Source organism: Clavelina lepadiformis, chromosome 7, assembly GCF_947623445.1.
Source record: "Clavelina lepadiformis chromosome 7, kaClaLepa1.1, whole genome shotgun sequence".
NCBI classification, from domain to species: domain Eukaryota; kingdom Metazoa; phylum Chordata; class Ascidiacea; order Aplousobranchia; family Clavelinidae; genus Clavelina; species Clavelina lepadiformis.
In genome coordinates this window covers 14,720,619-14,744,121 of record NC_135246.1, presented here as the reverse complement: position 1 = coordinate 14,744,121, position 23,503 = coordinate 14,720,619, and the positions used below count along the sequence as shown (strand labels likewise).

The following is a 23,503-nucleotide window of genomic DNA, read 5'->3' as shown; positions in this document are numbered from 1 at the left end:
GGAAAAGCCGTACCGCAATGCGTGATATGCTTAGAAAAGCTAAGCAACGACGTTTTGAGACCAAGTCGTTTGCAGCGTCATCTTCATGAATATAAAGACAAAACCTAGGAACAAACTTGACTGTGAAGCCGACCTAAGGTGTGCATTATCTTCTACAAAGCCTCGAATTAAACGTTTGGTTTCCAAAAAACAACTACATCCTTCACATCAATGAAAGTTAACTGAAAATAAATTGTTTTTTGTTTAATGCTTTTTTATTTTGCAATGAGGGGGGGGCGCGAAATTTTTAGGTACCGTCAAGGGGGGCGTGTGCCAAAAAGTTTAAGAACCCCTGCTATAGAGTATAGACTACTCGAGTAGTTAAACAAATTGACACTCGCACACAGCTCTGGTACAAAAAGCTATTTTTCATGGTTTCTTGTTAAACTAACTTAAATATTACAACATAGTAAGCTAAATATCACCTAAATCTTCCTTCTAATCTAAATCTAACTTCAATTAAACCCTAAATTGCTTAAATCGACTTTTGAATTCGACTCTAACCTAACCGTCTATCTTTAACTATGGGCTTTGTGACCTACTTACTGTGAAATAGTCGCTCTGAAAAGCTAAATGTTGCATGATTTTTGTAAGCGGTGTTGTATTCAAGTTTTAAATACTCATGTAATTATAAGCTGAAGTTCGCATGACTTTACGATTCCGTTACAAACACGAAAACAAAATTTTGTGCTTTACAGTGCGCTACTATAAGTCTAATTGGACCTAGTGTTGTAACAACTCGAGTCACAGTTTTCCTGACTTTACTTGCGTAGAGTCAAAGTCCCAAGGAGTCTTGTTATAGCAGTTGGGACGGTAAAAAACAGAGCTTTGATAAAAAAAATTGTTTCTAAAAATTTAAACTTCTCTGAAAGAAAGTATTAACCAGTTTAATTCGAACAGGGTTATGAGGTTATTATAACCAATTAAACGCAATTCATAATGTGACGTAAGATTTGTTTCTAAATTTAAAGGTTTAACTTGACTCAGGTCAGTAAAAATAACTTGGTTACAACCTTGCTTGAACCAGTCTAAGAAAATATATCTTTCGGTAAAAAGTTCATACCTGAACTCCAGAGTAAAACATTTTATCTCACCAATGCCCAGACTGCATTTTGGAGCTGTAGGTCACAAGCTCATAGTCGCACGGCTGTTAAATAATGTTAACTGGCAGTTTCACAATAATATTGCGTTGTTTAGCGATTTCTTACTCGTAACATCTTAAAAATTGACCAAAATATATTTGTATGGGAACATACATAGGATATCAAAACAAGGCGTAGAATAACCATGCTGGCTAGTTCTGTATATTACGTCTTAGCAAACGTGTATTCGTCCATAAACCTATGGACAATACTTGCACTTCTCGGAGCTGCATTATGGCAGTGGTGGAAGAAACCGCATCCCCGATTTCCTCCCGGTCCTAGAGGTGTTCCCATTTTGGGAATATTACCGTTCTTTGGGAAAAATCCGTCAAAATCCACCATGCATTGGTCGTTGCGTTATGGGTCTATTATGTCTCAACGAATGGCGAGCTGGGATGTAGTGTATGTTAACAACTACGAAACTTACTACAAGGTATAGGCTACATAGCTTACTTGTTGCTGATAAATATATTGTTAATCTCCATGTCAAGGTAAAAGCTGGATAAAAAGCATGGGAAGATCGGTTTTCCGTCAATTCAACCCGGAACGAAAATAAAACAAATTTAACCCAGCACGGACGATAAAACCTAGGACGACTCAACCAGTTGAATTAACATGGAACCATGTCTATCGTGTTATTGTGGACATCCAAGACGTATATAAGCTGACGGTATATTTCATTGCAGTGCTTCGTAAAGAATTGCAACACTTTAAATGGACGCCCGGACGTGAAGCTGTTTAGCCAAATACATGGACCCAATATGGGGCTCGTATTCAAAACACCATCTGATTTCTGTAAAAACCAAAAGCATTTGGCTCTCACTTCAATTAGAAGGTTGAAAATGCTGCAGGCTGTTTATTTTGCACTATTCTTCGATTTGAAAGCTTTCAACAATATTCTTTTGTTTTATAATAAAGATCGACAGCACAAGGACAAGTAATTCACGATGAATTCGATTATTTTTTCGAACATTTAAAAATGAAAATGGGAGCTGCAGTGAATTTAAAGGTAAGATATTAAACTTTGTCCGAAGTAAAGTCGTTTCCAAGAGTGTTCGACGTCTTGTTCAATATTTGCATTAAACTTATGACGTAATCTTAACTTTTTTTCTTGCAACTATAACGCAGCCCCTCATTTACAAGTTTACGGCGAATGTCATCAGTCAGATAGCGATAGGAAAACGATTTGGATACAAACACACAAAATTCAACGATTTTGTTTCGAAAATTGAACATGAGTATTAGCAAATTGCACATTTTTTCCTTGTATGATTTTTGTTTTTTGACTTCTGAATTTTATTGCTTTCAGATTTACGGATCCAAATCATGCAGGAAAAGTACACGTTTGCGGATTTTTTCCTATAATGCGATATATACCACCCTTTTACCAAGCGAATGAAAAGTTTTGCCTGGGACAGCATCATATGCTTGGTATAATCATATATCAGCAAAACTAAAGTATAAGTTTATAATTACGTTAATGAAGAGCTATTCTTATTGCTATCGTCTAGTTTGCCATGTATTTTCATTTACTTTGCCCTTTGCATATTTTTACCACCAGCTTTTCTGAGAAAGCAAGTCGAGAAGAGTAAGGTAAACTTTGATCCAAATACGGTGAACAATTTTTTAGACGTTTTACTGCACGCAAAAACATCAGGAGACTTTAAAGGTCATCCTGAATTTACCGTAAGTTTCTGACTGCATATAGTTATTGGTTTGGTGTTTACTCGAATTTATTTTGAAAGAAAGTCGTTGATAATTTTATGGTAGCCTATTAATCCAGAGTTCTATAGGGTACATCAGCAAAATAAGAAAACGTTTAAACAAGGCTTAAATGTGTAAGTTATTTTCTGCATTCAAAGGACACGCAAATTGAAGTATTCTTGAAAGAGTTCTTTTCTGGAGGAATGGAAACAACAAGTAACACGCTGCTCTGGTGTGTGCTGGCACTTTTGCACCTCCCTAAATACCATCAACTAATTGTGGAAGAGATTGATTCTGTTATAGGTAAGAAGTTCGTTTCAAAATTTGCCATCTATTTGCAACGTAATGATAGTTTTTCTCAAAACAAATGTGAACACATCCAGGTGACCAAAAACCTAAAATGTCCCACAAACGAAACACGCACGTCACTTCCGCATTCCTGCAGGAGATCTGGAGGTGCATGCCGGCGGTGCCTCAGACTCCTATTTATACAACTCTAAGCGACCTTGAGCTTGGCGGATATTTTCTTCCGAGAGGAACTCGAGTAAGATTTAATCTATAAGAATATAGATAAATTCTTTTGTTTATTTCTTCTTTGAAAAGTTTGGAGATAAAGCTGTTTCCTATTTGGCAAATTTTTTTTTACTAAAATAAGCTGTAGTATAGGGCTATAGACAGGGTTGCCATACCGTCCTTATTTCTAAGATTTGTCTTTATTTTGAAGGTCCTTGTCTTAGAAAATGTTTTTTTCCTTTTTTCTAAGAAATGTCCTTATTTTCACTTGCGTCCTTATTTTCGTCTTATTTTTAGGGCAGAGGTTCGTATTTTGGGCATTTTGACACCTTTACTATACCATTTTGTACCAAAGAGATACAAAATTTAAAAACATGCAGATAGTGTCTCGTTTTTTTTTGTTTTTTTGTTAGGAACATTGGTTGCTTTCTCCTGTTGTGCATTTTTTAAGGTGATATTCGTCTTTCGTTTCCTAGTCGTGCTTATTTTTGAGTTGAGACCGATGGCAACCCTGGCAATAGAGGAAGCAAGCAAGGCTTATTGAACAGTTGAGATCGTATACTTTGACACTTCGTATTTTACGCAATAGCAATTACGGAGGTTGATTACGAAAATGCGAAATGGAATTTGGTTCAATATGCCTAACTTTTTCGCTCTTGTGATCGCAATTCATGTCATGACTTCTTGAATTTTATAAACTGACAATATTCTAATTTGTACAGAAAGGTTTTGCTTGTTCATAAATGTTTTGGTTTCAGGGTAGTGTTATAAATTCACAGGCTTGTCCATGGGAATGGGATTCCCACGGGAATCCCATGGGAAATGGCCCATGGGATGGGATGGGATGGGATGGGACAGCACGAATTGCAATTCCCATGGCATTGAAAATTTGCTAAATGAGCACAGTGACTCGGAATATGAGTACCAATGATAATAAATTGTCATAGATAGACAACTTTTCTGAACTTTAAAGTTAACAAAGTCAATAAATTTTGTCGTTTTGTATCTCTCTTTGTACATGTAGTCAATTCTAATAGACATTAGACTTAAATTTCCATAAATTTAATAACATTTATTGAATCGTATTTTGATGGGATGGCATGGGATGGGATGGGATGGGACAGGCATGAATTGCTATGGGATGGGATGGGATGGGACAGAAAAAAATGTCCCATGGACAAGCCTGTAAATTCATAGAAAAAATTATTTCAGTAGAATCATCTATTGACAGGTTATTGGCAACATATGGGCCGTCCATTACGATCCACAAGTATGGCCTGATCCGGAAAAATTTGACCCAGGGCGACATTTGGACAAAGAAGGAAAGTTTATTCGTTCTTTCAAAATAATTCCTTTCGGAATTGGAGCAAGATTCTGCCTCGGCGAACTTCTCGCTAGAACAGAAGTTTTCATAACATTCGTCAAGATTTTGCAGTCGTTCAGAATTTCTCCAGCAACAAATCCATTACCCACTCTTAATGATGGAATCTGTTCTTTACTGTACAGTCCGCACCAGTATCAAGTTGTTCTCAGTGAAAGAAACTAGCTTTTATAATTAAGCTTCCAATTAGCAACATAGTACATAATTATTTGCATTAAGTTTTAAATCAAGCTTGTATATTTTGCTTGGTGTGTTAATTTGTTTGCTTGATTGTCACTCACACATTGTAGCCTATATTAATGTATACAGCATAGTCGTTAAATGAAATAAAATATCAAGAATGATAATTAATGGGCTTTAAACACAAACCATGCCATTTATGACATATAACACACCAAAACCTCTGAGCATACTTTCACAAAGAGTTTGGCTTTTTATTTTATTTCAGAGTTCTCGTTTTGTTTGTGTTGACCCCAAACAAACATAACAATGAAATTAGAACCTCCGACAAAAAGAATAATTACTTCAGTCGAAAAATAGAAATAAAACAGCATGTACAATTGTACATTAGGCCTATAGGTAAGTTAGATTAAAAACATGTCAACAGCAATACGTAATCAAAGAAAATTTGATAAACAAGAGAAAGTGTTGTCCACAAACAACAGAGGCAACCGAAACATGCCGATTTGGTCATCTCTTTTACAGCGTATTAGATGTGTTTTTGCAAGTTTTCCTCTTTTCAAAGTAGAAATTTCATTTAGGAAACTGCGGAATGCTTAATCAGCCTGTTTACATGATGGTCACTTTCCAAACCAGCTTTAACTGTGAAGGGGTAGCACAAAACTTGAGCGTGTTTTAGACTCTATTGCTCTAGCTTCACCTGGCCACCAGCAGCGCGTTCATGCGATTATTTACCAGTCTCGCAGCCCCCCATTTAGTCAAATTCGCAATCGACAGGATAAAGTATGATAAAAGAACCTATAAAAATGCAACGAACAATAAGCCGACGTTTGTAGGTAATGCCATTACAATAGTTCAGCTCTAGGCTTCTCCTGGCGCCCCGAGCAAGTTAATTGCCTGATAGCACAGCAATACTGTAAGTGTCAATCCAACTTTTTCGGATGACGTTGAGTGATGCCGAACAAAATTACTCCAAACAAAGTTCAAAAAGATGGATAAAAGCAGACGTAAAGAAAGTATGCAAGTGGGCTAATGTTTGATGAGGGCTACAAGTACAACGTTGTGGTATAGAAAGCGACAAACTGCAAACCTTGTTTTTAGAATGGGACAACTGGCAGAGGTGGGTAGTACCGAATTACTGTACCGCAGTACTTTTTCAATATCGATACCGTCCTTAGTTTTTTTCTAAAGATACTGAATTACTTTTTTCAAGAAAAATAAGTCGGTCCCGGCACTAGGTAGTTTTGAATTGATTATTTCAAAGTTTTGAAAAGTATGTTTTTTAAAACTTACTTTTAACTAACACTTAGTGCCAATTTTAGCGCTGTTTGTTTTTTTTTAATTTAAAAATGTCCAATAAAGTCGCAAAGACTGAGTTTACATATTTTTTGACCTGAAGTAACCTTGTGACGTAATTATTGTCACGTTGATTGACTTAGTTATTAGTATTACGATGCCGTATTTAGTTGCACCAACGATATAAAGAATTCGTATTTAGTTGCACCAACGATATTCTTTATATCGTTGGTTGCACACTGTATTGCTTACATAACTATTTACCCCCAGACAAATTGTATTTTTTAAGGATCTTATCGCCGCCTTGACGCACATCACATTTGGAACAAGTTTACGCAGTATGTATATAGTAATCGTTTGGACCTCTTCACATGTCGGGCTATTATAGCCTAGACGTTCGAACTAATAAAACGACTGAAAAATAATGTGTTTATCTGACTGAATGCCAGTCATTCCTAGGACAACCACTAACCAGCAATATTTCACGCCTTAAACCTATCTAAACCGGGTGCGCGACATTACTATTTTAACTATATATGGCCGACACTGCTCACAAATTTTCAATCGTTAATTACTCAAAAACTAGCCTATACGTCGTAAAATGATCGGATTTTTACAGGTTAGTAGCAAAATCATCTGGCTTCCTGTATACATCATAATTGTAAAACTAAAGAAAGTGCATTTAGTGAAAATTAAGTTTTTCTACAAGGGATACATTTCTAGAAATTTTTCTTGTTACGCCGCGTCCCCGCTGTGCGGAAAACCAGATGACTGCAAGAAGAGAACACAAGAGAACAGTTAGTCGAGTTAGTAGTGTGTGAATGAGTAGCCTAAACGAAAACAACACGCTTCCATTCGGATAGAGAGCAAAATTATGAAAATATGACAATATTTCAAAAATTACGAAATCAAACTTTATAAAACAAACATGGAAAGATAACTGAACTTTTTTTTAGGAAAAGTCACCAAATTGCAAGTTTCTACATCATTAACTTCACCATCTAGCTCATTCGATTAGGGAATGACAGCCGCAAGTCGGCAGTAACAACAGTAGTATTACAACAGTAATAACAGTAACATTATGGGATGTTACTGTTATACGCCCAGTAGCGCAGTACACATTCGCAAAACGTTACAACCTTTACCGTGGTCAAAATATCGACAAAAATTACACTTGTAACAGGATCCACTGTACAAAAACTACCGGTACCGGCAAAGTTCCGAACTACTTTTCTGAAATTGTATCAAATACCGGAAACGTCGGTAATTTTTTTGCCAAGTACTGATGGCGTTACCATCGGTATTTTCAAAGTACCCATTGCCCACCTCTGACAACTGGTTACTTAATTGTTTTTTGTGGGTTTTGAAATATGTGATGGCATCAATGTAGGGATAGAACTTAACCGGGTCTGACTGTAAGAAAATCTGTCACCAAAGTACGTAAAATCGATTAACATGTGTATTAACAAAAACAATTTTATAGGCTAACTGCAGCAACATAAACTGTTGTGTGCTTTCTGTGTTCTGACACCAGGTGCCTGTCTGCCACACTGTCATTGCCAAGCACCAGCACTATGTTTAGAATTAGATAGTTAAGATAATAACCGATTGACCGTATTACTGTAATAATTTATCCGATATGTTCATTATCTAGTACGATAATCTGTTCTATTTTATTGTTGAATAGTAGGTTTTACCTGCTTTTATTTGTAGGCCAATATGCTTCTATGAAGAAGTAGTTGTGTTACTTGAAAAAATAAACAACTTTACTGTGAGCCAGATGAACTTTCATGGTGCAGGTGTACTGACATCCTGATTGGCCACACACTTTTATGAAAAAAAGCATCTAGAAAAATCTACAAAAAATTTATAATTCAAATTTTGTCTGATTAAGTATTATTTTAAGATTAAGTATGTCAAATGCACGAAGCCCCATTTATACAATCATAAATATTCGTTCCGTAACTTATAACTTTCTTGGATAAAATTGACAGGCCAAACCTAATACGGCGTTCAATTTGCTTAGTAATGCTGGTTGCATGTCATATTGATCAGTCTGTAGTAGCCTATTCCACCATGTTTGTTGTACATATAGTACTTTGGCCGTAAATTTCTTTGGTGTATTTGAACTGTATCTTGAGCAGTTAAAGTTGGTTTAATCATGCGTAATTCGGTTCTAACAAATGTGTGTTTACATAGATAAAGGAGCATTGGATGTAGAAGTGGACATTGTCACAGCAGTAGTCGAAGTTTGGACACGCTGTGTAACTATGCTATATTCAGAAAGCTGCAAATCAGTTTGTCATTTTGTGCATGGATACAGGTGTGTTACTTGTCTACAGCCAGCACCGCGTCGTTCGTTGATTTATTACCTAACTGCGTGAAGATAACAAAGTTTGACAGTTTGGCCAGACTGCAAAGGACAAGAGCACGTAAGATTTTTCCCAAAACGGCATTGCACACCAGGACAAACTGGTGTCTCCAAAAAGAAGGAGGTAATAATTTTTGCTCCGATTTGTTCTGCAAAATTAGTATTTAAAAGCGATTTCTTTAAAAAAAGGCAAAATCGGAAACACTGATTTTTCCGCCGATTTCTATCAGAAAGGGCTGCAACTTACCTGCATAAATGCCAGACAGCCTTGGGCCACCTGTCGCTGTGCATACCGGAATTTTGTTTCTGCACATACGAGATATCGGTGAAAACTGCCATACTCAGCAGTTTAGCATGAACGTTGACGAATCTCGTGCATGCAGGTGCCACACTTTCCACTATTGTTCATCAATGTCCAGTCCACCCCAAAATTTTTTTTATCTTCACGCCGATTCGTAATAGAAAAGTTCTTTGTTTGAACGTCAATTTATAATAAATAAAAAATTGAGACTTCAGTGTACGCCAAAATGTGCTTGTGCAAAAACTGCCATGTTTTCCAGTCGAGTTTGTTACTTTGTTAGGGTCTGGTAGCCAGTGTATGGAAGGAACCAGTTATACAAATCTCAGAAAAACAATTGCTCTTTTAAATATTAATGTTTGGTTTAATTTTATAAAGTTTTTGTCGTGAGCACGATTCTTCTAACCGTATGTATGCCAAATTTCAAACTTTTATGTCTGCCTAGCTCATTAATATATGTGCTGTGTTCATCACCCAGTTGCGCTACCATTTTAATATCCTTTAATAAGGCCCGATTGGAAAGCATGGCAGTTTTCAACAACGAATCATGCATGCAAAGACACAAATTTTTGTTATGATGGCGTGCACTGAAGGCTCAATTATTTATTATAAATCTGCCAAACAACCAGCTTGTCTTTGTTTATGTATTATAAATCGACATGAAAATAAAAAAATGTACACGTTGATGAACCTCCTGTGTGCAGGTGCCACACTTTCCACTACGTGGCCAAGGTATAAACGACACTTGACTCGACTGTTTGGTTAACTTGTGAATCGGTGCCTCTAAAATATACTGGGTCGTTTAGACCAGGGCTTCCCAAACTTTTTTGCTCGCGACCCCTTTCAAACTTCTGAAGTTTTCCGCGACTCTTCACGTTTAAATTGATTAGCAGTGCGAAATATACATTAGTCATTAGTGACATTTATTGAGATGCAAAGACTGAATTCAAGCAACCAGAACTTCAATGTACTTCAATGTTGATTAGGCTGGAACGATATTTTTTTTGATTGTATTTTGTACTTCGTGTAAAATTGGTATACGCTCTGCGACCCCTGAAGTTCGTTACGCGACCCCGCAAGGGGTCGCGACCACTTTGACAATAGAGATCATTGTCGCGTTTGAGTTGTGCAAAAGCTTTCTTCATTTTGATCATGATTCACATTCCAGGTGTCATTACATTGGCTAATGTATATATTCCTTGCTTTGCACAGCAAGACAAACTTATCCAGTTAGCAGTTTGTTTCTATTAATTAATTATTAATCTAAACCTTGCTTACTTATATATTGGGAGTGTTTGATCATAATTAATATCAAATTACATTGTTGTTGTATACAGGTTACATTTGCAAATAGAGACATCTCCTAAAAAGTTAAAATGAATGATATATTTTCACACTGCAAGGATGGCAACCTTGTGGCGGTAAAGGTATGGCTTGACAATACTGAAAATGACCTAAACCAGGGAGATGACCACCTGTTCAGCCCCTTGCACTGGGCATGCAGAGAGGGCCATATGCATATTGTTGACATCTTAATCAACAGAGGAGCTCGTATTAATGCTGCTAATATGGGTGATGATACTCCACTGCATAATGCAGCACAGATGGGTCATCTGGATATTGTGAAGAAGCTGATAAAGAATAAGAGTGATGTGAATGCTATCAACGAACATGGCAATACTCCATTACATTATGCTTGTTTTGGCCAACATGCTGCTTGTGGTGAGGAGCTAGTTGCAAGTGGTGCTTTAATCGGTATCTGCAACAAATATGGCCAATCGCCTATTTCGAAAGCAAGGCCAATGTTTGCTCGTAACTTGGCTGAAATGGCAGCTTCTCTTGGGCAAGATTTGAACGAAATTCAATACAAGGATTCTGTAAATGCATGGAAAGGAACCACTCGTACAAGAGCAAAAAATGAAACCCTGAGCCACGAGAATGTTGATCTTCGCCAGCTTAATTTGAAAGGTAAAATAGCATCATCTCATTCTGGCGAAACTTGGAGAGGGCGCTGGGGCCAGCAGGAGATTGTTACCAAAATATTGAAGGTCCGGGACATAACATCAAGAAAAGCAAGAGAGTTTCATGAAGAATACCTACGCCTTCGAATCTTTTCTCATCCCAATGTCCTCCCTGTTATGGGCGTCGTTAACTCTCCCAAGACTCTAGCAACAGTCAGCCCACATGTAGCTGTTGGTTCGCTTTACAATGTTTTACACGAATCCACGGTAACAGTCGACCATTCTAGAGCTGTACTCTTTGCCACCGACATTGCAAACGGAATGTCATTCTTACATTCCCTGGAACCGATTATTCCTCGTCTTCACATCAACAGCCGGCATGTGATGATTGATGAAGGAATGCAGTGCAAGATCAACATGGCAGATGTCAAGTTTTCTTTTCAGGAGCCGGGGAAGCTATACAACCCTTCTTGGATGGCTCCCGAAGCACTCCAGCGTAAACATGAAGATATTAACAGAAAATCTGCCGACATGTGGAGCTTTTCCATATTACTCTGGGAGATGGCGACGAGAGAAGTTCCATTTTCAGATCTTTCCAACATGGAATGTGGAATGAGAATTGCCTTAGAAGGGATGCGGGTATCCATACCTCCTGGAATCTCTCCCCATATATGCAAGCTCATGAAGATTTGCATGAATGAAGATCCCACCAAACGACCAAAATTCGATATGATATTGCCAATTCTCAAGAAAATGACAATTTGAGATGCATGTGCAAGTGTTACAATCATTCTTGTCTTTGAACGCTATGAAAGTTTTTTACGCCTAACAAAGCTTTCTCGCTTAAAACTGCAATTATATTAAACTAAAAAAATGCTCACATTATAAAATTCTACCCAACTAATAGTTTCTGTCTTTCATTGTTGGAAGCATGCTTCGCACCGTATATAAACTTTAAAGTAAAAATGAATTAATGCTTCATATTACTTTTATCCAATTAAGAAATACAGTACTTCCAGTAGCTGAAACATTTCCAATGAAATATCCCCAAAGTCTCCTATTATGTGCGTTTTATAAAAAAGTATTATGAGTATTTTCTTAACCGATATATACAGTTTATACATGGCTGCTGTAATGAAGTGTTCAAAATATAATAATATATGTCATTTATAATAAAAATATGTGTTATTCATTGTTGTCTTTTAAATTACGTGTGTCAGACAAATTTCTGATGTTTTCGCATTCTTTAGATTTTTGTGTTTTAATAATCGTTAATTATCAATATGTTGAAATGAAGTATATACATACATGTCTCTTACTTTCATCATATAATGTCCATCACATGTACATAGCGCTGAATTGTCCAAGTAACAACGCAGTTGATCAAAAGATGATTCAATTTAAGTCTCATTTGATTTCATGCTAAATGAAGATTTTGCTTTGTTGCATAAAGTTAATGAAATGCTTTAAATGAGGAAATTTTATCATTTTTGTATAATGTAAAATTACCCTGAGGTGGGTAGTCGGTACTTTGAAGGTACTGTTAGTAACGGTACTTGGCGAAAAATGTACCGACAGTTCCAGCATTTGATGCTGTTTGAAAGTTAAAAAAAGGAGTTCGGTACTTTTTGTACAGCAGATCTTGTTGCAAGTGCAATTTTTGCTGATATTATGACCCCGTTAAAGGTTACTTCAGGTCAAAAAAATTGTGAACTCACTTTTTGTGACTTTAAAAATGAATTTTTAAAAACACGCTTCTCAAAACCTTGAAGTAATCATTTTAAAAGTGCCGAGATGGACATATAATTTTTGAAAAAAATTAATTTGGTACTTTAGAAAAAAGTATTGACAGTACTGCCCACCTCTGAATATTATTACAATAATACCATATGGTAAACTTAAATGAAATGTTTTGTTGATTTTGCTTTGCGCTTACTATTTTTACAGAATATTATACGTCTGGTGAATTGTAGATGTTTTATCTTGCTACTATTACATTGCTGTACCTGCCTTTTTACTTATGCATTTTTTGTTCATTTATCTCCAACCAAGTTTAATAAATTGTCTCGTCTGTATTGTGACCACATACTTTATATTCCTTCTATTGACTGCACCGGCCATGGCAATTATATGTTATATATATGGCTTCCGCCCTTTCTATATTCTGCATTGCACCGTTTAAACACAGACCTAGTACTAATACTGTAACATTTGCATTATTGTAGGTATTCGTTGTTTAGGAAATACTTGTAATTAAGTTAAGAAATGTCTCGAAGATATGATTCAAGGACAACCATCTTTTCTCCTGAAGGTCGTCTTTATCAGGTGGAATATGCTATGGAGGCCATTGGGCACGCAGGTATGTCTTTATTTTTTGAACAGCTTTGACAATATAACAATATATGACAGAAAAACGGGTATGTCTGAATAATAATTATAATAATAACAAACTGCCCTTTTTTCTAGGAACTTGTCTTGGCATACTAGCAAATGATGGAATTGTATTGGCTGCAGAGAAACGCAATGTTCACAAGTTACTTGATGATGTTTTTCTTTCTGACAAAATTTACACTTTAGATGATAACATTGCCTGCAGTGTGGCAGGAATAACATCTGATGCTAATGTCTTGGTTGCAGACTTAAGGCGAATTGCACAGAGGTAACGAAGTTTACAGTAACTTGTGTCTGAGAGATAACATCATAACTAGGAAATGATAATATTTTATTCAGGTTCAAACTGAGCTACCAAGAAAGCATTCCTGTTGAACAACTTGTTACAAATTTATGTGATATCAAACAGGCATATACACAGTTTGGAGGTCAGTTTAATTATGCTATATGCCTGACAAGTTGTTAAATGTGCTGTATTGAATCTAATTGTGTGGTAATGTTGTAAGAGATAAGTAAAAATAGCATTGCGTAGATATAGTATGTTGTTAGTTGGTGTGTTTTACCTGAAAGTTCAGGCCGGCAATTTTGAAATTTATCAATGTTAGATCATATCATAGTAGGCATTGAACAAGGTTTTGTTGATAACAGTATTGGACAGGATGAGTATACTTAAGCTAGATTAGTGACACCCTCAGTCATGAATGACTTGTGGTTTCCTGTTAGGTTTGAGGCCATTCGGAATTTCAGTTCTTTATATGGGCTGGGACAAACATTATGGCTTTCAGCTGTATATGTCTGATCCAAGTGGAAACTATGGTGGATGGAAAGGCACTTGCATTGGAAACAACAGTCAGGTTTGCTTTTTTGCTACTTATCTCTTGCTCTTTCTGTGCTATCCACATCTTTAAAATACTCCAACAACAATGCTTTATAAATGATGAATGGTTTAAAAATATGTCCCGTAGGCAGCTATATCAATGCTGAAGCAAGAATATAAGGAAGATGAAACCAATTTAAACGATGCACTTAAACTCGCCATTAAAGTTCTAAGCAAGACTCTTGATACAACCAAACTCACTTCCGAACGGGTGATTTCCAGTTTTTTCTCTGATTACCAACTTTTTATTTGTTTAATGACAACCATTTTTTCCTGTTGATAGGTTGAAATGGCAACTTTAACAAGGCAAGATGACCGAACAGTTATCACAATTTTGAATAGTGCCACGTTGACCAAATTGTGCAATGAATATGAAGAAGAAAAGGCAAGATTAGAAGCAGAGAAAAAGGCAAAAGAAAAGGCAACTCCTTCAAAAGCAAAGAAGTAAAATTTAAAATGTGACCAAATTGCAAAGACTTGTTTTGACCCTTCATGACCGTTGCTGCTTCTTAAGCATTGTTGATTGTCAGTTACATCAGTTGTACCTGACATAGATTTGTCTTTGACGAAGTGTGAAGTTTTTTAGCTTTCTTCGGCTTTTGTCAATAAACTACTTGCTTCAACAAATTTTCTTCTTACCTATCACCAGCGTGATGGTTGCTGGGTATCAAATACATCAGGTGTCAGCGCACAAGATAAATTAGACAACCAGCAAACAGGGGCAAAGGGTGACTACGTAAACATAAATAATAACTGAACTAATTTAAATATGCACCAGCCTTGTAAAAAGGACAAATCCTTTGTTTTACTACAAAGTGAAATTACTAAGAGATCAATTATCACTACGTAAGAAAATTAAAAAAATTTTTTGTTTGGCTACATTTATTAAGCGTATCTGTATGATTTTCAAGCGCTGATTCGAAAAATGCTATCAGTTTTTTTTCTATCATCGATCGTTTTCAAGATACAATGATTTCCGTTTTTTGTGATTTTTTATTAACTGTAGGTATTTTATGCGGTTATGATCTGTGTCTGTCAGCACTATCATGTTGTAAATGGGCGTCCTATTTACTTGAGAAAGTGAATGGAAGTGGGAGTGTGAAATGCAGACGAATGTGCTTTTATTTCTTATCTCAGTTTTCATTTTATCTCAGCCTGTTAAATTCAGTATAGTTTCACTAGAAAATCGTGTTTAGTGTTTACAGAGAGAAGTATGCCACATGATTACATTTTGTAGAGTTAAGTCTTGTGTAAATCTTAGATTTAGTTCATCTTTTCAATAGTAGAAATCAAAATGTCTAGTAGACAGTGCAAAAATTTAAGTAAGAGTACAGCCTACAGGAATAGACACTTGGAGTTTTCTGTCTACTTTGACGTTTTTGAAGACCTTTGCTATTGCAAAGATGTAGAAGGCCTGTTTGGTGCTGTTGGAATAGAATAATAGATCATGATCCTACTCAGTGGCGGCGTTTCATTGACAGTTCTGCCAAAAGTCTTAAAGCAGTGTTACTTAACAATGGCAACATATACCCATCAATTCCACTTGCTTATTCCTTACAGATGAAAGAAGACTATGAAAACGTCAAGCAACTGCTCATTAAAATCAGTTACATTCAGTTTAAGTGGTATGTTTGTGGTGACTTTAAAGTGTTGGGAATTTTGCTTGGTCTGCAGGGTGGTTACACAAAATACTCTTGCTTTCTGTGTTTGTGGAATAGTAGAGCTGACGGTGAGCACTATGAGAAAATTCATTGGCCGACACGGGAAAAACTAAACCCAGGAATGTACAGCGTTATTAGGGAACCTCTTGCAAGCCGGAAAATAGTTTTACTGCCTCCACTTCATATCAAATTAAGTCTGGTAAAACAGTTTGTCAAAGCTTTGGATTTTCAAGGATAAGTGTTTCAAGAAATCCGTTCATTGTTTCCCAAACTATCACTTGCCAAAATAAAAGGAGGAATATTTGTTGGTCCCCAGATAAACACAATGTTAAAGTGTAAAAGCTTGGAAGAAAAAATGTATGAAACAGAAATAGAAGCGTGGCAAGCATTTCGAGGTGTGGCTGATGGATTTTTGGGAAATAAAAGGGACAGAAATTACAAAGAGTTGGTGGAGAAACTTACCAAAAGTTACCAAAACATGGGTAGTCGCATGTCTGTCAAACTTCATTTTTTATGTTCGCATCTGGATTTTTTTCAAGAAAATCTAGGTGACTTCAGTGAGGAGCATAGTGAGAGATTTCATCAGGATATTGAGCCAATGGAAAAACGATATAAAGGCCGCTGGGATAGTGTAATGATGGGAAACTACATTTGGTCTTTAGTAAGGCAAGAAAGGAGCGGTCATAAAAGAAAAGCTCGCTCGAAAGTACATTTTTGAACGACTTTTACTGTTTGACAAAACTATGTTACATTTATCTTCAAGCCTTCCTTATTAACGTTTTTAAACTGATTTTTGCGTTTAATAAACCAAACGGAACCTTGATGTGGAGCTAAAATCTACTGCAAGAGTAGAACACGATTTGCTTTACTAACAGCTATATCAAAGTTTAAATATCTCAAAAAGTAACGATGGTACGAAAAAACTAACTGGATGTTTGAACTCAGCACCCAAAAATACATAAAGGGGCATTAAAAAAAGTAGCCAAACAAAAATTGTGTTACGTAGTGAATTATTCGAAAAATTCACAATGGGGCTTCACATGTCATTTTAGTATGTCTTAGGCTATTATTATTTCTTGAAATCCCAATATATTAACATACCTCTGGTTCTTGCAATAGCTAAAAACTACAATTTTGGGTCAAAAAGTCAAATTTCAGCTACAATTAGGCCTACCTTAATTTTTTAACGCATCATATGCTATGGTAATTCCCATGCCGAAAAGCGGGCATGCTGACGTTTGATTGGTCTAACAGAGTTTTTCAAGCCATTACATAGAACGCACAATATTTTCATGAAAATTGCAAAATTTAACATTGGTTGGGTTCTTCATTGAATCACTTCACTAAACATAATATATCTACCAGTCATAGCTTCTTCAACAATATTTTGAGTTTATTTTACAAACAAGTTGGAAATGTACGAGAAACTGCAAAAGCAAAACGGGTTTAATGAGCAGCAGATTCAACATGGCATTTTAACAGAAAAGGTGTACACACAGGCTTTAACATTTGACAAAAAATTGCATCATGTACCAACATAAAGTGATTGCTTTTTTCATCAGTGGTGAAGAGAAAAAGGTAAAAATATTTCTAGTAAAAGTGTGTTTGGCATGAAGTGAAAATGTGTTGTAGGTTACTGTGAGGCCCTTTGCAAAACTAATGCAACTTTAAACAGTGGAAAATGAACCCTAAAAATCGGCAGCCTTGCTTCAAATAAAATAGATTTGTAATTAATGCCAAATAGAAAGCAAGGTCTTGCAGTTTTAAAAATATACCACTCGTTTCACTGTAATATGTGTAGACTGAGATAATAAGTTATTATTGGCCTTATGCAGTTAAAATGCAACAACTCGGTTTAATCCAGTCGCAAAAAACCGACCACAAAATCATCAATATTACGATTTGCGATTGGCATTGTCAGAGTGCTGGACACCAAAACCAAAAGAATCTGGATGCAAATGTGTGTTGGATAGGTCAACGTTAATGTCCTTTCATCACGCAGCCACTTCAAGCTTAATTTACTGAAAAGAAAGCAAACAACACAAATGTAACATGACTCATACTTCAAAAACGACAGAGTTACAAAAGAAGTGCACGTCTATTCTGTTACAAAGTGGCTAAACTCTACTTACTTGAGGGTTTTCTCTTCAAATGTATTGGCATACATTACTTTCACAATTCTTTCACATCCAGTTGAATCAGCACTCCTTATTTCGTTGCACGTGCGTCTTGGAAATAAAACGTGAGCATGAAGTTAATCAGCACAGACTACACAACAGAACACGTTATGATAAAATATCTTGGTAAGTAGAAATAAAAAAATAATATGTGGTGCAGGACCCTTACCCAATTGATATCAAATGTGTTGAAAAGGAGAAAAGCTTTTCAATAACCTCTGCAACTTTACTACCATGCATTCTCGGAGGTCCATCGCGGCGGATTTTTTCTGTGTCTATTCCTGTATTTTTATCATGGCTGATCTTGGAAGCCATAGCAGTTTTCTCACACTTTGCCTTTTTTGATCCATCACTATTTCCAGAATGTGCATGGCCTCCTCTGTCAGTCATCTTGGAATGCTTTCCGCTTTCCTCTTCAACTATTTACAATATAGCGTAACTTTTTTAGTTTACAGTATTTGAAATAGTCTTCAGAATGCAACCGTTAAAGTTTTTTAAAAGTTTGCACAAAGTTGCAAAAACCAGGTCATTTTAAAGCTATGGAAGAAATGTTTCATTATAGAGAAAAAAATGAAAAATTCCTAGAAACTATTTTACCGCCAGTTTTGATTGTCTTAGAAAAAATTTCATTGCTGAAATCAGAAACTTCATTTGATGATTTTCCGTTATTTACGAACAGCCGCGTACCAGTATTTAGAACTCGAAGCTAAAAAACGTCAACATTATTTGAAGAAACCCTAACTAATATTTTCATGGTTACAAATGAATATGCAATTACACGTAACAACTTCTGTGTCAACATACCAGTAAATAAATGTTGCTTTCTGGGTCTTGTATGATAAAAAGATGAGTAGCATGACACTGCACTGCATTTGAAACTTGTTGTGCAAGCAATCTCTCCAAGAAGAACTCACTGAAAAAGACGGGCCTGTAAAAATGTATGAAAACAACCATTTCACAAAACCTGAGAGAACACACACAAAAAACATCAATTGAGAAAACCTTCCTCAACAAGAGTAGGTAAAGGCACCCTCAAGTTTCAAGCAGTTATGCTCCAAGCGGATATTTGTGTCTCAAATTTGTTCATAAGTTGCAGTGGCACATTCTGATTCAAAGGGCAGTAAAGTGGGGAAAATGCTGAGACAGAGACCTGTGTGAGGTGTGGGCCATTACTATTTTACAGTGATGCAGGGAATGGTTACTCTGTGTGATTATGAAGCTCTCTTAATTACGCATGTACATCGTTTTTAGATGACGAGGTACAGGTGTGACAGTTAAAAATGACAGTAAAAAATTTGATTAGCTTATCTAACAACTTGACTTTAGCTTATTTATGGTGAACTTAACAAACATGTTCCTCAGCCTGTGTATAACATAACAGCATCACAGTGTAGAAACATTGCATAACATGTCACTATACCTCAACGCAGCAAAATTGGGGAATGGGAAGTTACGGATATCATTGCTTTAAGAGTCTAAGTCAACGGCAATAATGAGAGTAGGGAGGCCAGTTTTTTCTCCAACTGTTTCTAAGATTTTGCGTTATGCCTACCCGATGATATTTCACCCTGGACGGTGGTGGTTTGGTGACGTCAATGCATCATAACGTCTTTGGTGAAGAGCACTTGCTTTAACTATGCCAAGATATTCGTTTTATGTTTACAGTTTACTAAAAGTAAGCAAAATGTGTTTTTGGGACAAGGTGAAAAAACAGAACAGATCACTTCAGAACACTTGTAAAACGCATTGTGACAATGCACAAAGCATTACATAACTACACAACAATGTTAACGTTGAGCCACTCTTATGCTGTCACAAAAGGGAAATCTAATTTATAATTTGCTCCCTCCAGCCTTTTTATTTTCTTCCAAAAAATCGACACCTACATATGTAAATGTTCATATATCGTGTCATCGTAAATCGGAGGAGCTTGTCTTTATTGCATAATAATGGCAAGTATGAAAACTTGCATTACTCCTCACCTCACAACTGTCTCAGACATTTGTTTTCTCAGGGATAAAACTTCAATATTATTCTTGTTTAGTTTATAGGCATCAATCTTCTTGTCGTCGTGCATGATTGCCTCTCCAACCACAACTCTGCATCTCGCACATTTAACACATTGCACAGGTGAAGGCGACTGTAAATACACATTGTGATAATTCATAGACATCTAACTGCCACTTAAACTGCCAAATTACATTTCACTTTATTTATCCCTTGCTTGTACTTTATTTGCTGCTTTGTTGGGATATTTTCGAAGCAAAATATTCTTTCTCTCAACTGTTCTAGAATGAACCAAAATGTTGAAATCATCCAAGAAACAATCGCCTTCCCTTGGTTTAAGTATTGATTGCGTCACATATGCTGCAAAAATACAAATGTCAGTCTTACTCTGACAACAATCAAAGATTAAAGTTGGAAATGTTTGGCATTAGACAATTGCTTCAATTTCAGTGCATATTACACCAATACACAGTTACACACTATGCTTTGTATTTTGTAAATAGAAGAAAAATTTAAACCTGGTGTTACTTTGTCTTCAGTAAATGGCTGGCTGCAGCATGACCAGTTGTTAAAGAGGTCCCTCCATGTTTGAGATGGCAGTGGTAAAACTCGGCTAAATTTCCTGGTGAATACCAGTAACAGATAAAAATTATAAACTGGTTCCACAGTTACTTACATATGGTAGGGTATTCACATTCTAGTGAATAAAGTTAACAGATGGAAATTATCTGAATTAAAAATAATTGACACTCTCAATCACATCACAGTTTAAAAAATCAGAATTTTGATGATTCGGCAGCAACAAATGAGAAACATTATCCTTTGTCTTAGCAAAAGTGCCAATACAGGTGCAGTTTCGTTACTAAAATTAAAAATATAGGTAAATGTCTCTGTGAAATATGACAAAGCAAACCTAAGATATCATCAAACATGTATGTATTATACTGGTACAGTACTATTCTATTAATAGGCTGACGACAGGTAATAATTCAACGGTAACAGATATTTTAGTAGCGTCAGTGAAATCACTTTAACAGTCTTGATGCGATCTTTTAAAGGGCAACTAGTATACAGCAGGCATTAATCTTTCACTACTTTTAACCATCAATATGAAAAATTTTTACTTACACATTGTTCACAAAAAGTGTTAATCCACATGTTTTGCATCCACATTGGCAAGTTGCACGTTCCATTCTGAATAATTCACTTCCTGCTCTCTTCATAGTCGTGCTCATGAAGCTAGTTTGAGGTACAGGTGTGTCACGCATTTGTAAGCGTAAACCAAGTCCTGCCAGACAACATAGGCATAGCGATTACGAAAAAATCAAGATATGGTTAGACGTATATACTTAACTATATATATACTTATAAACATGTATGAATGATTTGTATTGCACAATATACTGGTATTGGATTTGCATAATATATGCATTGCATATAATAATGATGTTCATGAAACTATATAATACTGTATATTAAAATTTTAGTACAAGTATGCTAATGGAGTTCTAAGATATTATTTTATCATAATTCCTTCCCACTGAGGCCTTTATATAGGCATAAGGTATGCAATTGTGTTACTGATTTAAAAGTTCCTGCAAGCGACAGTTTGTTACTACTGTTTTGCTTCCATGCCCTACAGGCTACACCAGACACATAAATCATAATGCATTGATTATAATGATAAACAGGCAGCTTTTACCTTCATGCGGGTGTTTTTGAATGGCTGTGCAGGTAGTAGGTTCAATTTCTATTACAAGTGGATACTGGTCTTCGGTGCCATCACATTTCTTGGCCACAATTTTACGAGGATGAACTTCAATAACTTTTGGGTGGTCAGATCCACTACAACATAAAATTTATGAAACATACAATATCGAAACGGCACAACTCGAACTTAAATTCTAGCAAACAAAACACTGGCTAGTGCACCAAAACACATCTAAAGTAGGTATAAAGCTAAAATGGGCAAATTTGTTTATGTTTTATGAAAAATGTAATCAATGTTTTGATTGAAAAGCATGTTTTCATATTTGCTTCGGAAGCTATTTTCTTTATAAACTCAAAAAAACATAACTTTTAGACAAAAAGTTACATTACCGCAGGACAAGATCAATTGAGTGAATACGATCATAAACCTCCATAAAGTAGGAACTGCCATCTTGTTCCTCTTCCATTTTATTCATTCTATTAACACAGATGTCCTTAGGAGCCTCACATATCAAATCTATAAAAACAAATTTTTCAATGCTTTTCCCAAACAGGCTCGAGAGTGCAGATAAAGGACATGACAGTGTGTAAATTATACATGCATCTAACAACAGAGAAAAAAAATCAAAAATAAATATGGTTTGTATGTCAAGTGTACATGGTAAATTCACGTTTATTTACCTCAAGTGTACCTACTATAATTCTCGTACGTTTACAACAGATGAGCAAGACTTTTTTGTGAACTCACATTTGCAATTTATTTAGCACAATTGTATGCAGTATAATATTGAGACATTGTGATGTATAAAATTAGAATAGATGTCATCGACATACCAATTAACATACAAAATGAACGGTTGCACATCAGTACTGAGAGTTGATATTTATTATAGAGTCTTAAAACTGTGATGGTTGTTGTACAGAATAGAGATAATTATTTATGGTTGGCCTTTTATTAAGAAATTTTCCCCATTTTGTACATTGATGATGCATGCCTCGAACCTGTATGCAAAGTTATGCTTAAAATTTTTTTCAATCTTTCAAATCTGCTATCTCAGTGAAATGAGGTATCGGTATCCAGTCAGCTCTAACTAAACCAAAACCACCCAGAAAATAAATTTAGGATGTTATGGTCAATCATGTACATCTTCTCAACATAGATTCAATTTTTGATATTGACTGTTTCCAAGTACAAGGACAAGAAAAAAAATTGCAGAAATAAATTTGCAATTTAACTTACATAAACTAGGACAAATATATTCGACAGTTCGTGGGAAAGTTAACAAACTGTTATACTTGCAGTAGTTTACCAATACCATCAAGGTATAGCCTTATAGGTAAACTACTGTAAAGCCGAAATCCATGCAAACATTAAACAACTGAACAAGCCAAGTTCCAATTAATTGAAGCTTCCAAGTTTAAACTGCTGTTAAATGTGCAAGTGCTGGGTTGGCAGACAATGGAAGAACATTTGTGTGGAAATATCTTATTTTACCTGCGAGTTTTACCATCTACCCAAACAGCAACATTACTTCTGCACCACCACAAATCAAAAGCAAGTTCTCATGCTGCTGAACATGAATGCTATATACAGTAGATTAAAATTGGTCATGGTTAAAAACTCATTAGCATCCGTCAAAATATAAGTACAAGTGCTATCAGTATATCTTTTATAAATAATAAATCGACGAACTTGAGAAAAGACAGGAATTGCTGGTTCAGGCAATCAAGTTGCAACATATAACCTGCATGGGCTAAAATAACCCAAATAATGCCTGTATCTTAAGATTTATAA

At 35.8% G+C, this 23,503-nt stretch overlaps 4 protein-coding genes across 7 annotated transcripts; 3 read left to right on the top strand and 1 right to left on the bottom strand.

The window, feature by feature from the left end:
- Positions 1–348: 348 nt before the first annotated feature.
- Positions 349–5,126, top strand: LOC143465797 (cytochrome P450 18a1-like). The gene is made up of 9 exons (XM_076964267.1): positions 349–1,614; positions 1,868–2,016; positions 2,100–2,190; positions 2,310–2,419; positions 2,491–2,612; positions 2,743–2,867; positions 3,044–3,188; positions 3,269–3,429; positions 4,630–5,126. The coding sequence occupies exons 1-9, from the start codon at positions 1,327–1,329 to the stop codon at positions 4,942–4,944; spliced, it is 1,506 nt and encodes a 501-aa protein (XP_076820382.1). The 5' UTR covers positions 349–1,326; the 3' UTR covers positions 4,945–5,126.
- A 3,166-nt stretch (positions 5,127–8,292) lies between these two features.
- LOC143464879 (scaffold protein ILK-like) lies at positions 8,293–13,110 on the top strand. 3 transcript variants are annotated; one of them, XR_013118549.1, is made up of 2 exons: positions 8,293–8,578; positions 9,629–10,253. XR_013118549.1 is itself a non-coding variant. In XM_076962916.1 (2 exons), exon 2 carries the CDS (start codon positions 10,301–10,303, stop codon positions 11,648–11,650), a length of 1,350 nt encoding a protein of 449 aa, XP_076819031.1. In that variant the 5' UTR covers positions 8,302–8,578; positions 10,262–10,300; the 3' UTR covers positions 11,651–13,110. The 3 variants fall into 3 exon arrangements, 2 of the variants coding, with proteins under 2 accessions (XP_076819031.1, XP_076819030.1); XM_076962916.1 differs by lacking the exon at positions 9,629–10,253 and adding an exon at positions 10,262–13,110 and having other exon boundaries at positions 8,302–8,578; XM_076962915.1 differs by lacking the exon at positions 9,629–10,253 and adding an exon at positions 10,262–13,110 and having other exon boundaries at positions 8,302–8,750.
- Positions 13,108–14,780, top strand: LOC143464880 (proteasome subunit alpha type-4-like). The gene is made up of 6 exons (XM_076962917.1): positions 13,108–13,244; positions 13,352–13,544; positions 13,616–13,704; positions 14,000–14,130; positions 14,242–14,364; positions 14,437–14,780. Exons 1-6 carry the CDS (start codon positions 13,151–13,153, stop codon positions 14,599–14,601), a joined length of 795 nt encoding a protein of 264 aa, XP_076819032.1. The 5' UTR covers positions 13,108–13,150; the 3' UTR covers positions 14,602–14,780.
- Positions 14,781–17,186: 2,406 nt separating this feature from the next.
- On the bottom strand, positions 17,187–22,454 carry LOC143465861 (E3 ubiquitin-protein ligase E3D-like). 2 transcript variants are annotated; one of them, XM_076964372.1, is made up of 11 exons: positions 22,099–22,454; positions 21,701–21,843; positions 21,127–21,286; positions 20,517–20,620; positions 20,222–20,358; positions 19,974–20,131; positions 18,796–18,919; positions 18,589–18,697; positions 18,161–18,410; positions 17,947–18,042; positions 17,187–17,835 (listed from the first exon to the last, which is right to left on the bottom strand). In XM_076964372.1, the coding sequence occupies exons 1-11, from the start codon at positions 22,182–22,184 to the stop codon at positions 17,670–17,672; spliced, it is 1,533 nt and encodes a 510-aa protein (XP_076820487.1). In that variant the 5' UTR covers positions 22,185–22,454; the 3' UTR covers positions 17,187–17,669. The 2 variants fall into 2 exon arrangements, with proteins under 2 accessions (XP_076820487.1, XP_076820488.1); XM_076964373.1 differs by having other exon boundaries at positions 18,796–18,904.
- Between the last annotated feature and the right edge of the window lie 1,049 nt (positions 22,455–23,503).